This window comes from Propithecus coquereli, unplaced genomic scaffold (genome assembly GCF_000956105.1).
Source record: "Propithecus coquereli isolate 6110/MARCELLA unplaced genomic scaffold, Pcoq_1.0 Scaffold16, whole genome shotgun sequence".
Taxonomy (NCBI): Eukaryota; Metazoa; Chordata; class Mammalia; order Primates; family Indriidae; genus Propithecus; species Propithecus coquereli.
Window position 1 is genome coordinate 8,127,514 of NW_012140524.1, and position 12,331 is coordinate 8,139,844.

The window sequence follows — 12,331 nt, forward strand, 5'->3', positions numbered from 1 at the left end:
AGACTCTGTCTCAAAAAAAAAAAAAGAGAAGAGAGAGTCGTCTCTCTACTAAGCAGGAAAGGGACATCCTCAGAGGCCCAGACACAGAGTAAGGAGGTCAGCAGTGTGCAGTGAACAAAGGGACTGCAGAGATGTGAGCAGGAAAACCAACTTCTTTGCCCCACAATTTCTCAAGCGGTTAAGTGCCTACCTAGAACCCACTCCTTGGTGAGGCCTGAAGAACATGGTGATACATTAGGTATGCACCTCTGCAGATTCTTGAAAACGTAGGGAAGGGACTCCATGAAAAAGAAAGGCCTTCTTACTCATCAGCAAGTGGGGAAAAGGCATTGTGAGGCAGTATCTTTCCTTTAAATATGACCTAATTGGTTTGTTTCCATGAACTGGTTAGGCCAGAACTTAGCTGTGCAGGATGTGTGCGTGCGTGCGTGTGTGTGTGTGTGTGTGTGTGTGTGTGTATTTGAATCCCCAAAAGAACCCTGAAAAGTAATATCTCTATTTCACAGGGGACAAATTCAGACAGGTTAGGCCACTTGTCCAAGTTCAAACACTTAATAAGTAATAGAGCCAGTTTTTTCTTTGTTTACTTTTTTGAGACAGAGTCTCGCTCTGCTGCCCAGGGTACAGTGCCTAACTCACTGTAACCTCAAACTCCTGGGCTCAAGCAATCCTCCTGCCTCAGCTTCCTGAGAAGCAGGGACTACAGGTGCACGCCATAATGCCCAGCTAATTTTTCTATTTTTAGTACAGATGGGGTCTCGCCCTTGCTCAGGCTGGTCTTGAACTCCTCACCTCAAGCGATCCTCCTGCCTTGGCCTCCCAGAGGGCTAGGGTTATAGGCATGAGCCACTGCACCTGGCTTAGAGTCAGCCTTAAATCCAGGTCTACTTGATTCCAAAACCTATACCATGTGGCTAAAAATTCTAAGGAATACTGGGAAAAAATTTGTATAAATATACAAGTAGACAGAACAGAAAAATTAATCCTTGTATATATATCACACAGCTTCAACAATTATCAAGCTATGACAAATCTTGTTTCAAACTCTCACCCACTGAGCCTACCCCTGCAGTGCTTGGAAGCAAATCCCAGATATTGCAACATTTCAGCCATAAATATTACAGTATGAATCTCTAAAAGATAAAAACTGGAAATAATTTATTTCCTTCTTTCCAAGCTATACCAGAAGATCCCAAATAAACTAAGTCATTGGGTCAGTAAAGAAGTTTCCTCAAGAATGTTCCAAAATGGGCTCCAAATTATTTTACTATGAGATGTTCTTTTTGAGACATTTCTCTTAGAGTCCTTTGCTCTCTCAAAGACCCTCTTAAAAATACTGATGTTCACTGCTACCTTACATTGTGCATTCTGATAAAGATGCTAGAATACAGGTTCTTCTGTGAATGTGGGGAAGGAATAAAAAGTAAATCTTGCACTTAGGGGCACCAGTCCAAAGAAAGGAGTCAGAAAACAGTAAATTAATTAAGTGCTCGCTGTCAATGTTTTAAATAGACCTTGTGGTGAGTCAAAATAAATAAATAGACATTCAACAAACAATAACGGGTGCTACTGTCCACAAATCTATACAGGGTGCTAGATGCACATTCATTAATGGCCAAATAAAGGCATTCTCTGGCAAGCTGATCCAATATAGGAATAAGTACAAGAAAATGAATAACTACAATGCAACCAGAAAATAGGTGACAAAGTGTTATTGGGGTCTCAAAGAAAGGAATGAACTTAGTTTTTTCCTGAGTGGGATAGTAGAGACATGAGGAAACTGAGGCCTAAGACCATGAGACTTTTCCAGAGTTCACACAAAGAGCCAACCCTGAGAAACACCTGATCTTCCCCCTTCCGTTACGATTTCCACCTCAAGAAGGACTGGAGATGCCTGACTGGCAACATTTTATGCTACCACAAGAAAAGCTTTATTGGTTTTTGAAATGCGCCTTGACAATCGAATAGAAGTTTGATAAATGGAAACGGGAACAGTGTTCTGGGCGGAGGAAACAGCACCAACAGGTTTGTGCAATATGTTCTGACGATACGAGCCACCTGGTTTGCCTGACATTCAGGGACAGCCACAGGCAGTGACTGGAAACTAAAGTAGAAAGGTAGGTTGCAACCAGGTTAGAGAGGGCCTTGAACACCAGGTCATGTTGTTTGTTAGAAGCCTGTAGAGATGGACAAAATCCATTGTTGAAAACCAAGGAGTTAAGAAAACACTATCAATTTTGGGGTCCACTGGGATGAACACGGATTATGTTTTTTAATAATTTCTTATATTTTATTCTAATTCCCTGTACTTATTACTGAAGAAAATACTTAGAAAAGCATTCTCTAGGCCAGGTGCGGTGGCTCACGCCTGTAATCCTAGCACTCTGGGAGGCTGAGGCGGGAGGATCGTTTGAGCTCAGGAGTTCGAGACCAGCCTGAGCAAGAGCGAGACTCTGTCTCTACTAAAAATAGAAAGAAATTAATTGGACAACTAAAAATATATAGAAAAAATTAGCCGGACGTGGTGGCGCATGCCTGTAGTCCCAGCTACTCAGGAGGCTAAGGCAGAAGGATCGCTTGAGTCCAGGAGTTTGAGGTTGCTGTGAGCTAGGATGACACCATGGCACTCTAGCCTGGGCAACACAGTGAGACTCTGTCTTTAAAAAAAAAAAGAAAAAAAAGAAAAGCATTTTGTAAGGAGAATTTTCTATGTGCTTAAAAGATAGGGAGTAAAAAAGGGTGGCAGGTGGCGAGGTGCTCAAGGGACAAGGGAGGTGGGGGATGGGAGTACAGCTACCAGGCTACCCGGGTTCTTCAGTGGAGCAAAAACCTGGAACAGGGAAGGTGAGGAATTGATGTTATCCATCACAAATTACAGCCAACAGATTAATTCCTGGGGACTACAGAAGAAATGGCAAAGAGAGCCTGAAAACCTTCAGGGAACCTATACATTTCCCCAGGAACATTTGACAGGAGTTCTGCCATGATCCCTGTTAGCATCTACTCCTTAATGGGTGTCAAGACTTAGAAAAAACACCTGGTCACATATCCTAATAAGAGTCAATGAGGAGGTCCTTTTGGATACATAAGGCAGTACATTTCTTAGCCAAAAATCCACTTTCAAGGTAACTATAAGGGATTATTACAATTGAAATGTCTAAATTCAGTGCACTATGGTTGTGGAAAGGGCATACCCTTTGAAGCTAGACAAACCTAAATTGGAATTGACTTTGCTACTTACTAGTTGAGTGATTTTGGACAGGTTATCTAACTTCTCTCACCTTTAGTTGCCTCCTTTGTAAAAAGCAGAGAATACTACACTCAAAGCATAGGGAGGATTAATAACATGGCACGGGGAAATGCTTTCCTACAAAGTGTCTGGTACACAACTGGTATTTGTTTCTTCCTTCTTTGTGAAGTCAGTGCCAGATAAAAAGGGAATTACTAATAACCCAACATCCTGTAAGCTTCCAAGTTCAACTTCCTTTATTAAAACTTTATAAGAATTGCTAAGTAATAGCAAAATAGATTCATTTCCTTTTTCTTTCTTTTTCTTAGTCACTGAATAAGACAGGTACTAATGACCAGAAAAAGATGTCAGATACGCACACTTAAAAGGAAGAATAATAACAACTTGCACATCTCAATAGTAAAAAGAAATATAACCCCATTTTAAAAATGGGCAAAAGATCCGAGTAGACACATCTCCAAAGAAGATATACAAATAGTCAAGGAGCACATGAAAAGATGTACAATATCATTAATCGTTAGAGAAACGCAAATCAAAACCACAATGAGATATCACTTTGTACCCACAAAGATGGCTATAATCAAAAAAAAAAAACAGACAAGTATTGGTGAGGATGCAGAGAAATTGGAATCTTCATACACTGCTTGTGGAAATGTAAAATGGTGTAGCCATTCTGGAAGTCTGTTTTGCAGTTCCTCAAAACATTAAACGTAGAGTTACCATATGATACAGCAATTCTACTCCTAGATATATACTCCCCAAAATTAAAAACATGTTTACACGAAAACTTATACACTAATGTTAATAGCATTATTCACAATAGCCAAAGAGTAGAAACAATTCAAATGTCCATCAACTGATGAATGAATAAACACAATGTGGTATATCTACACAATGGAATGTTATTTGGTCATGCAAATTAATGAAGTGCTGATAACATGCTACAACATGGGTGAACCTTGAAAACTTTATGTTAAGTGAAAGAAGCCAGACACAAGAGGTCACATAGTGTATTACCCTGTTTATATAAGATGTCCAGAATAGGCAAATCTATAGAACAGAAAGTGGATTGGTGGTTGCCTAGAGCTGGGGGTATAGGGGTAGGGGAAATAGGGAGACACTGCTAACGGGTATACAGTTTCTTTGGGGGGTAATTAAAATGTTCTAAAATTGTGGCGATGGTTGCATAACTCTATGAATATACTGAAAGTCATTTAATAATTGAACAACTTAAATTAATGAATTGTGAATTCTATCTCAATAAAAGTGTTAGAAAAACAAAGAGGAGGATAGATTGTCATATCCTGAAATCCGTCTGCTCCATTTGATTGAGAGGATTACGGGGCTCAAGCTCAGGCTGAAGACTGAGGAAGGCACTCCAACCACATTTCAAGGATCTAGGGAGTTGACCCTAAGTGGCCTTCGAGTCATTTATTGTTATTCTCTTCTTGGATAGGGAAGTGGTATTAGTACCTGACCTCAGGGACAGATAGTCTCCATGGACCTGGCCCTGCTTTGTGGTCTTCAACAAAGGGCCAGCCCCTCAAAGTTTATCTGGCCTTGACATCAATTCTTAGAGAATCAATGGGACCTGGAACTTCTTACAGTCATTAGTGAATTAAGTCCCAAGCCAGCCTGCCTCTCAAAAAGTTCAGCATGCTTCATCGAAATCTCCTTTTGGTTATATAACCCAGAGTTCATACTATCCAAGGGGCAGAAAGCCCCCCGGATGGCTGAATTTCAATTTCTTGACTTCAAAGGTTGACATTTCTCATGCATCTGAGTTTTGTGGTGTTGGACTCCTACTTGCTATAAGAGTATCTATAATACTTAAAAAAAAAAAAAGAGAGAGAGAGAGAGAGAGAGAGAGAGATACAAAGAAAGGGAAAAAGAAAAAGAACACCCATAGGCGAGGAACAGGATATGGTAATACTGAAAATGAAACACTCACTTCCATTCTTAGTTCATCATTCATCCTGATACAGCCTGAAAGATCTGTTCCTGGGTGGGGGCCACCTGTGGGGCCTGGGCACCTGACAGTAGAAAGTGGAATTATTTACTACAGATAGAAAAACTACACATTTTAGCAGATACCAAACTATAACATAGTTCCCACTCCTCTTCCCCCAGTCCCAAATTTATCAAATTTCTAATTAAGTTTATGGCTTAAGACATGATGAAAGAGAGCTCCCACCTTCATCAGAGAGAAGTTAAAACAACAGAAAATCCAGCCAAAAATGAAAAGGAATTTTCAATTCAAAGTCTTCCTTCCCCACCCTCAATACAGAAAAGACATTTCACTGGGGCAGGTAGGTCTTCCAAACTCCACTGACATTTCTGAATTTGTCCTAAGGAAGATTAGTCTGTGTACTTAACAAGGCAGGTGAGTGCAAACAAGCATCAAAAGAGGAAGGGATGCAGGGACAGGGGTAGGTTCCTAAAGGCTTGTTTGTTAACCTTGACTGTAAAAGACACAGAAATATGATCAAAACCTATGTATGTTAACTTGGCAGTGTAGAGTTGATATTCCAGTTCCTGAGACAGAGCTCCTAAAACCTTGTAGATAGGGGCATTAAGAGAATCTTTTGTTCTAATATTTGATCTCTAACCCTGGTTCCTGACACAAAGCTCCTAAGACCTTTGTAATTTCCTGAATGATAGTGTTTGACACAGAGCTCCTAAATCCCTTGAAATTCCTAGGTGATAGGAGCATCATTTTTCCTAATGGGGTGACTCTTGGTGGAGTCCTAGATGGCTTCAGGAAGGGGGCTGACTGCCAGGGGAACCAATCATGTGATTAGAGGGCTGGAACTTTTAGCCCCAGCCCCCCAACCTCCTTTGGCAGGGAGAGGGGCTGAAGGCTGAGTCGATCAACAACGACCAATGATTTAATCGATCGTGCCTATGTAATGAAGCCTCCATACAAATCCTAAAGCACAGGGCTCAGAGAGCCTCTGGGCTGAAGAGCAAGAACACACCCACATGCCCGGAGGGTGGCACACCCTAACTCCACGGAGTCAGAAGCTCCTGCACTTGGGACCCTTCCAAACCCTGTATATCTCTTCATCTGGCTGTTCATTTGTATACTTTAAAATACCCTTTGTAAGAAACGGGTAAACGTAAGTAAAGTGCTTCCCTGAGTTCTGTGAGCCATTCTAGGAAATTAATTAAACCCAAGGAGGGGGTCATCGGAACACCCAACCTATAGCCAGTTAGTCAGAAGTACAGGTCACAACCTGGGACTTGAGATTGGCATCTGAAGTGGGGGCAGTCTTGTGGGACTGACCCCGTAACCTATGGCATCTGACACTACCTCCAAGTAAATAGCGTCAGAACTGAATTGAGTTAGAGGATGCTCATGTGATGTCTGCTGGAGAATTGGTTAGTGCGTGGGGGAAAAACCCACACGTGGCGGAGTGTAGTGTTGAGAATATTGTAGGAGAAAGTCTATTGGTGACGGTGGGGTTTTTTCCCCCCTTTAGATTGGAAGATCAGTCAGGGTTCTTAAAAAGGGCAGGGATGGGTACAAGGACAGGAGGTTCCCAAAGGCATGTTAAGCTTGAGTATGAAAGGAATAGAAATGTGATCACAACCCACCTTAGTTAATTTAGCAGTATGTGGTATATTCCTAAAAACTGGGAAACATCTTAGGTAGTCTAATTTGTCTTCTAAATTTTAGAATGGAAATTATGAAATTCAAAAGAAACGAGAAAACTACAGTGATGTCTTTACTTTAAAATTGTAAATTTTCAGAAAGTTAGAGAATTTTTACAATAAAGATGTTATGATCTCAGAATATGAAAATTTAATCAGTTAAAATGTTAGGCATTGGGACTAGGCCACCCATAAAGAGTAGGGTTAAGTAAAGTTCGCTCTTTTAACTTACTTGTGCTGTCTTGTCACATTCAAAGCACCATCCTTTATTTCTTCATATTGGGGCTTTCCACACGAAGCATGGATTCGGTTGGCTACACATGAGAAGGGTGTCACTTCCAGCCTTGGAATCGCTGTAAGACTATCCAGAGATAAGGCATCTGCAAAGAACAGAAAAGAATAAAAATAGAGATGGATTTCTGGTTTAAACTGTATTAAAGCATAAATTCTTCTCCTCTTAAGAGATTGGACCATTTCTGAAAAAGCAAAACTCAACCCAATTCTATTAACATTTTAACATAAACGCCTTTGATGCCTAGTTACATGAAGGTGGAAATGACAAATATTTTTTTAAAAAAGAGGGGTTGTTGGGGAGGCCAGAAGACCTTTGCGTAATAGAACAGGAAAGTTTAGTAGTGGCAGCAGAAACTGAAATATTTACTATCCGGCCCTTTACCAAACAACTTTGCAGACCCCTGAAGAGAAAAGCATCAGATATTGTGATCAGAACCTGTCAGAGAGTAATGCAGGAAATAGATTGGGATGACAAACTGCCCTTTTTGAGAAACCGTCTTATGTGTGTTTCTCAGTATAGGAAGCAGCAGAGTTTAATGAAAAAAAACAAGGGCTTTAGAGTCAATCACAATTTTTTAGTTCAAATCCTGGCTCTGCCACATACCAGCTGTGTGATCTTGAATTAGTAACTAAGCCACTCTGAGCTTTCGTTACTTATACATGAAATAAGAGATGACCTTGGGCAAATTACTTTTTCAACGTTCCTCTGTTTTTTCATCTTTAAAATGGGAATTACATAAACACCTATCTCATGGGAATGTGAGGATTCAATGAGTTAATAGATATGTTAAGAGCATAGCACTGGGCCGGGCGTGGTGGCTCACACCTGTAATCCTAGCTCTCTGGGAGGCCGAGGCGGGCGGATTGTTTGAGCTCAGGAGTTCGAAACCAGCCTGAGCAAGAGCGAGACCCCGTCTCTACTAAAAATAGAAAGAAATTAATTGGACAACTAAAAATATATAGAAAAAATTAGCTGGGCATGGTGGCGCATGCCTGTAGTCCCAGCTACTGGGGAGGCTGAGGCAGGAGGATCGCTTGAGCCCAGGAGTTTGAGGTTGCTGTGAGCTAGGCTGACGCCTCGGCACTCTAGTCCGGGCAACACAGTGAGACTCTGTCTCAAAAAAAAAAAGAAAAAGAGCATAGCACTGTGCCTGGTACATAGTGAGCGCTCTTTAAGGGCTGCTATTGTTGGTGGTGGTTATCACCAAGTTATTGTGAATATAATAATCTCTATAAAGCACTAATCCACTGTCTGACACACATGGACACTCCATCAGTAGTGACCTTCTCAAGTTTAAATGATCCACAAATCACTCTGCTATCTCTTTATTCCTTCTTAAATTTATTTTGATGATCATCCCATTTCTTTTGACATTTCAGAACCAGACATTAACTTTTGCTTTTAGCCACATGCAGGTTGTGCTGAGAGATGTCACTACTTTGAGCATGTCCTAGGATAAAGCCTTTCTCCTTAGCCTGGCATTGAGCAATAGTCTACAATTTGACCCACACCTGCTTTTCCTTCTCCAAAATTATATTCTACTGTACCTCAACTTGAATCCTTTTGTTTCCAAAATGACTTGTGCAGCTTTGACTCTTCTTCAACACTTAAGCCTTTTGCATTCTTACTTCTCCTTTTATTTTTTGTTTTGTTTGCTCATATCACTCTCACCCATTGGAATAGGTTTTTTGACACATTTTGCTTTTCCAAATCCAACCCATCTTTCAAGGCTGATTTAACTCTATCCTCTTCTATGGAGTCTTCTTTGACTTCTCTGAGCCCACATCTTGTCTCTCCCCTGTCCGTGAGAGACTTTAGGACTTATACTTTATTATGCATAATATAGTGCCTTGCACAGAGTAAGTACTCAAATATATATTGATTGACTGAATTCAAGAATAAATATCTAGTATTCAACAATTCTTCCGATACAAATACAATTGTGATCAATTATTTTCCCTTTCCAATGAATCCCACCCCCAGCTGTGTCTGAGCAGCTGTAGGAGAGGGGTACCCATGCTTACCCAGCAGAGGTGTATACCAGCACGTATGTTTCAAGGTCAGGGGCGTCTGATGTATTCTGGCTTCTTGACCACCGTATAGTTTGTGGCAACACTGCTTCTGAACAGAAAACCAAGTATTATTAGTTGTCTAAAAGAGTGTAACATAATACATTTCATAATCTACTCTCTTCACCTTCAAAGATAGAAAGACAATCACTAGTCTCAAATGACCCCGTGAGAGAGGTCAGGAAGGAAATAAATGATGTCAAGTAAAAAAAGCTTTGATGTGTTTGATTAAATGTACCATATAAGTAAATTATAATTCTTATCAAAAAATCATAGTTCAAAAACTTAGCAGAATGCTAACATCATCAATTCCAAATAATTGACACTTTGCTATAAACAAAGGCTCTGAGGAAACAGGTATGAGTGAGGGGGCAAGCTTAGTTATAAAATGCTTCATGATACTGCAATAAAAGATTTTGAAATATTGCTACTTCTTAGGACCAACCAGAATTACATGTTTGTGTATGTGAGATAAAGAAAAAAATAGGTATCCATTGCTTCATCTGATAAGCTCTTAGCAATACAGTTTAAAATGCTAAGGCTACTAATACACACTGGACTTAGCTTTCTATTTGGGCATAGATGTGGATTCTAAATAATTTCAAAATGTTTATACTAACCAATTTTCCTTGAAGAGGTTGTTGAACTGTATCTGTGCAGGACAGGGGATCATAGTAAGGAAATCTTTCATCTAAAAAGCTCTGTCATGAGAAAATGGTGAAGTGCATTCAAAGACAGAATGAAGAAAGTGTCAAAGATACAAAACACATTAGACTTCAAATATGACACTACCTAAGGTGGGTAAAATTGACCAGTTTTTTTTTTTTTTAATCTTGTATTCTATTTTATGGGAACACATTTGTAACTGTAAACCTCTCATTGTATTTCCACCATCACTTGATCTAGGAATGAAAATCGAAGATCATGAACAAGAAACAAAGTTTTTTTCACTGACATTTTTAGGCAGAGGCCAAAAAGCTGGTTGGAGATAGAACTCAGAGTAGTGAAATGTGTCCATGAAAATTTATAGCAATAAAATCGTGGCCTCGATCCAAGAGGCGGATATATATCTATCATAGTTATAAGATGAAATGTTGGTGTTCTTGAGATGATTAAAGCATCTTTAGATGCGGAGGTTTTTCTAGCTCAACTTATAGCCAAGGGCTTTTTAGGCACTCTGCCTAGCTTAATCTTCCACATGAATAATTTTTTTTCCCTGCTTAAACAGATGTGTCTGCATTATCCCCAGGAAACAGATCCATGCAAATATCACCCTTCTTCTTTCCTCCTCCATCCCCTTCTCCAGCAACAACCTGGCTGGTTGGTCCCTTATGTTCTTCACTTATGAGCAAAAAGGAGATTCACCAAGCCTCATAAGGGAGAGAAATACATTCAGCTCTACCAGGGATATATGGAGACATCCAGACAGAAAGGAGTAGAAAGTTTAATTCAAACAGGAGAAAGAAAAAAGCAACAGTAACCAGCAAAGCCTATTCGAAAGTATTCAAAATTTCAACATAAGATTACAAATTGAAGGAGGTACTCTTACTGTCAGAAAGGAGGTGTCTACGACTAAAAAACTGGCTCTCTGCTAATAGATACAGTGGCTGGGCCAAGTAAATTCTAAAATGCTTCCTCTTTGGAAGGTGTTATCAGGAGCCTCAGTAATGTGAGTTCTCCACTCTCGTGTTGCTAGATGCTTTCAGTAAGAGAACAAAGTCCCCCAAAGCATTTTCTTCTAAGTTGATAATTTAACTTAGTGATTAAAGTCATTTATATATCATGAACTAGCTTCAAAACCTTACATGGGTCAGACATCTTCCCCACACAGTGAGTAAACACATATCACAGAGGTTTTTCTTTGTTGTTGTTTTTTTTCTTTTTACCTGAAACAGCAAGCCATGGAGTCCCCCTTCGATTAACTTCTTTCGAAGCGACTCAACTGTTGCTACAAAGAGAATGTATAACCAGCTCAATATGACCATTTTTAACTTCCTTTCTCTCAATTCGTATCATTGCTTCATAAATTTTTAATGGCTTTAAGTTTGGGGCCCAAAGGAAAGGAGAGGGAGAACGACCACATCTGAGGATGGCATTCTCAGCTTGTGACTGGGGACAATGGAGAAGCAAGCTGGAACAGCTAAACCATTATCACCCCTGGGTGTTTAAAATTTACCCTGGTAGCTGCAAGTGAATTGTCTTCTAGAAGTGAGTCACAGAATTATCCAATCTTAACGTAAGTATATACCTTGAAGTCATTCAATCCAACCTCCTACTGATACAGAAATCCTCTAACCTATAAACCTCTGCTTGAGCCCTAGAATTGTAGCCCTAGAAACCCAGAATCCTACAAGCAGATCTGAGATCATGAAAACATTGGTGTCCAGAGGATTGAAACATCAACTGTCAGAGCTGAGCTTGGACTCATGGAACAGTGCTCAATCCGGGGGGTACTATTCTATGAACTTAAAAATATTTGCCTTTCTACTTAACTAAAACCTGCTTGCCAGTAACTTCCCAAGTCTTATCCCTGAAACAATGGAAATGGGGAAAAATACCTAACTCTTTGATTTCCATAATAACATATTATTTCTTGGACACGCCATACTCTTTGAAATATAGCCAAGAATGAAAAAATAAGCCCAAATCTTTTGAACAACCAAAATAGCTACTGATATCCATGCCCTTTATGCCTGTGGCAAATCTCACACTTCCACTCAGGCAGTGGGCTCTGAATGTATACATAATTCTCACTAGCTTGACTGATTTCTCAGCCCACAGAAGATAAAAAGCAAAATTTAAACAAGGTTAGGGAACTCTGCTAGATGGAAGCATATTAATTGCTACCACTATTTTTTTTTTTTATCATTAACAACCAGAAAAATTATTAACAGCAGATACTCTGGTATCCAAAACACATAGAAATCTGGTGCTTCGTATTTTATAGATCAACAGTTTTATATCTTAATAGCCTGAAGAAATTCTGAGTCATGAACATAATGCTAACATATGTGAAAAGGAATACATAATCTAATTTTTAATTGTTTTTCAGGCAAAAGGGCT

At 39.7% G+C, this 12,331-nt stretch overlaps 1 protein-coding gene across 1 annotated transcript in view; it reads right to left on the minus strand.

Moving 5' to 3' along the window:
* The window catches only part of LOC105807547 (lymphoid-restricted membrane protein-like), a 99,246-nt gene that overhangs the window by 37,383 nt on the left and 49,532 nt on the right, over nucleotides 1-12,331 (minus strand). Inside the window, exons 19-23 of the mRNA XM_012640969.1 lie at nucleotides 11,155-11,216; nucleotides 9,224-9,320; nucleotides 7,137-7,284; nucleotides 5,202-5,283; nucleotides 2,806-2,830 (exon numbers count right to left, since the gene is read on the minus strand). Coding sequence (XP_012496423.1) covers nucleotides 2,806-2,830; nucleotides 5,202-5,283; nucleotides 7,137-7,284; nucleotides 9,224-9,320; nucleotides 11,155-11,216 — 414 coding nt within the window. The remainder of the gene's footprint in view (nucleotides 1-2,805; nucleotides 2,831-5,201; nucleotides 5,284-7,136; nucleotides 7,285-9,223; nucleotides 9,321-11,154; nucleotides 11,217-12,331) is intronic.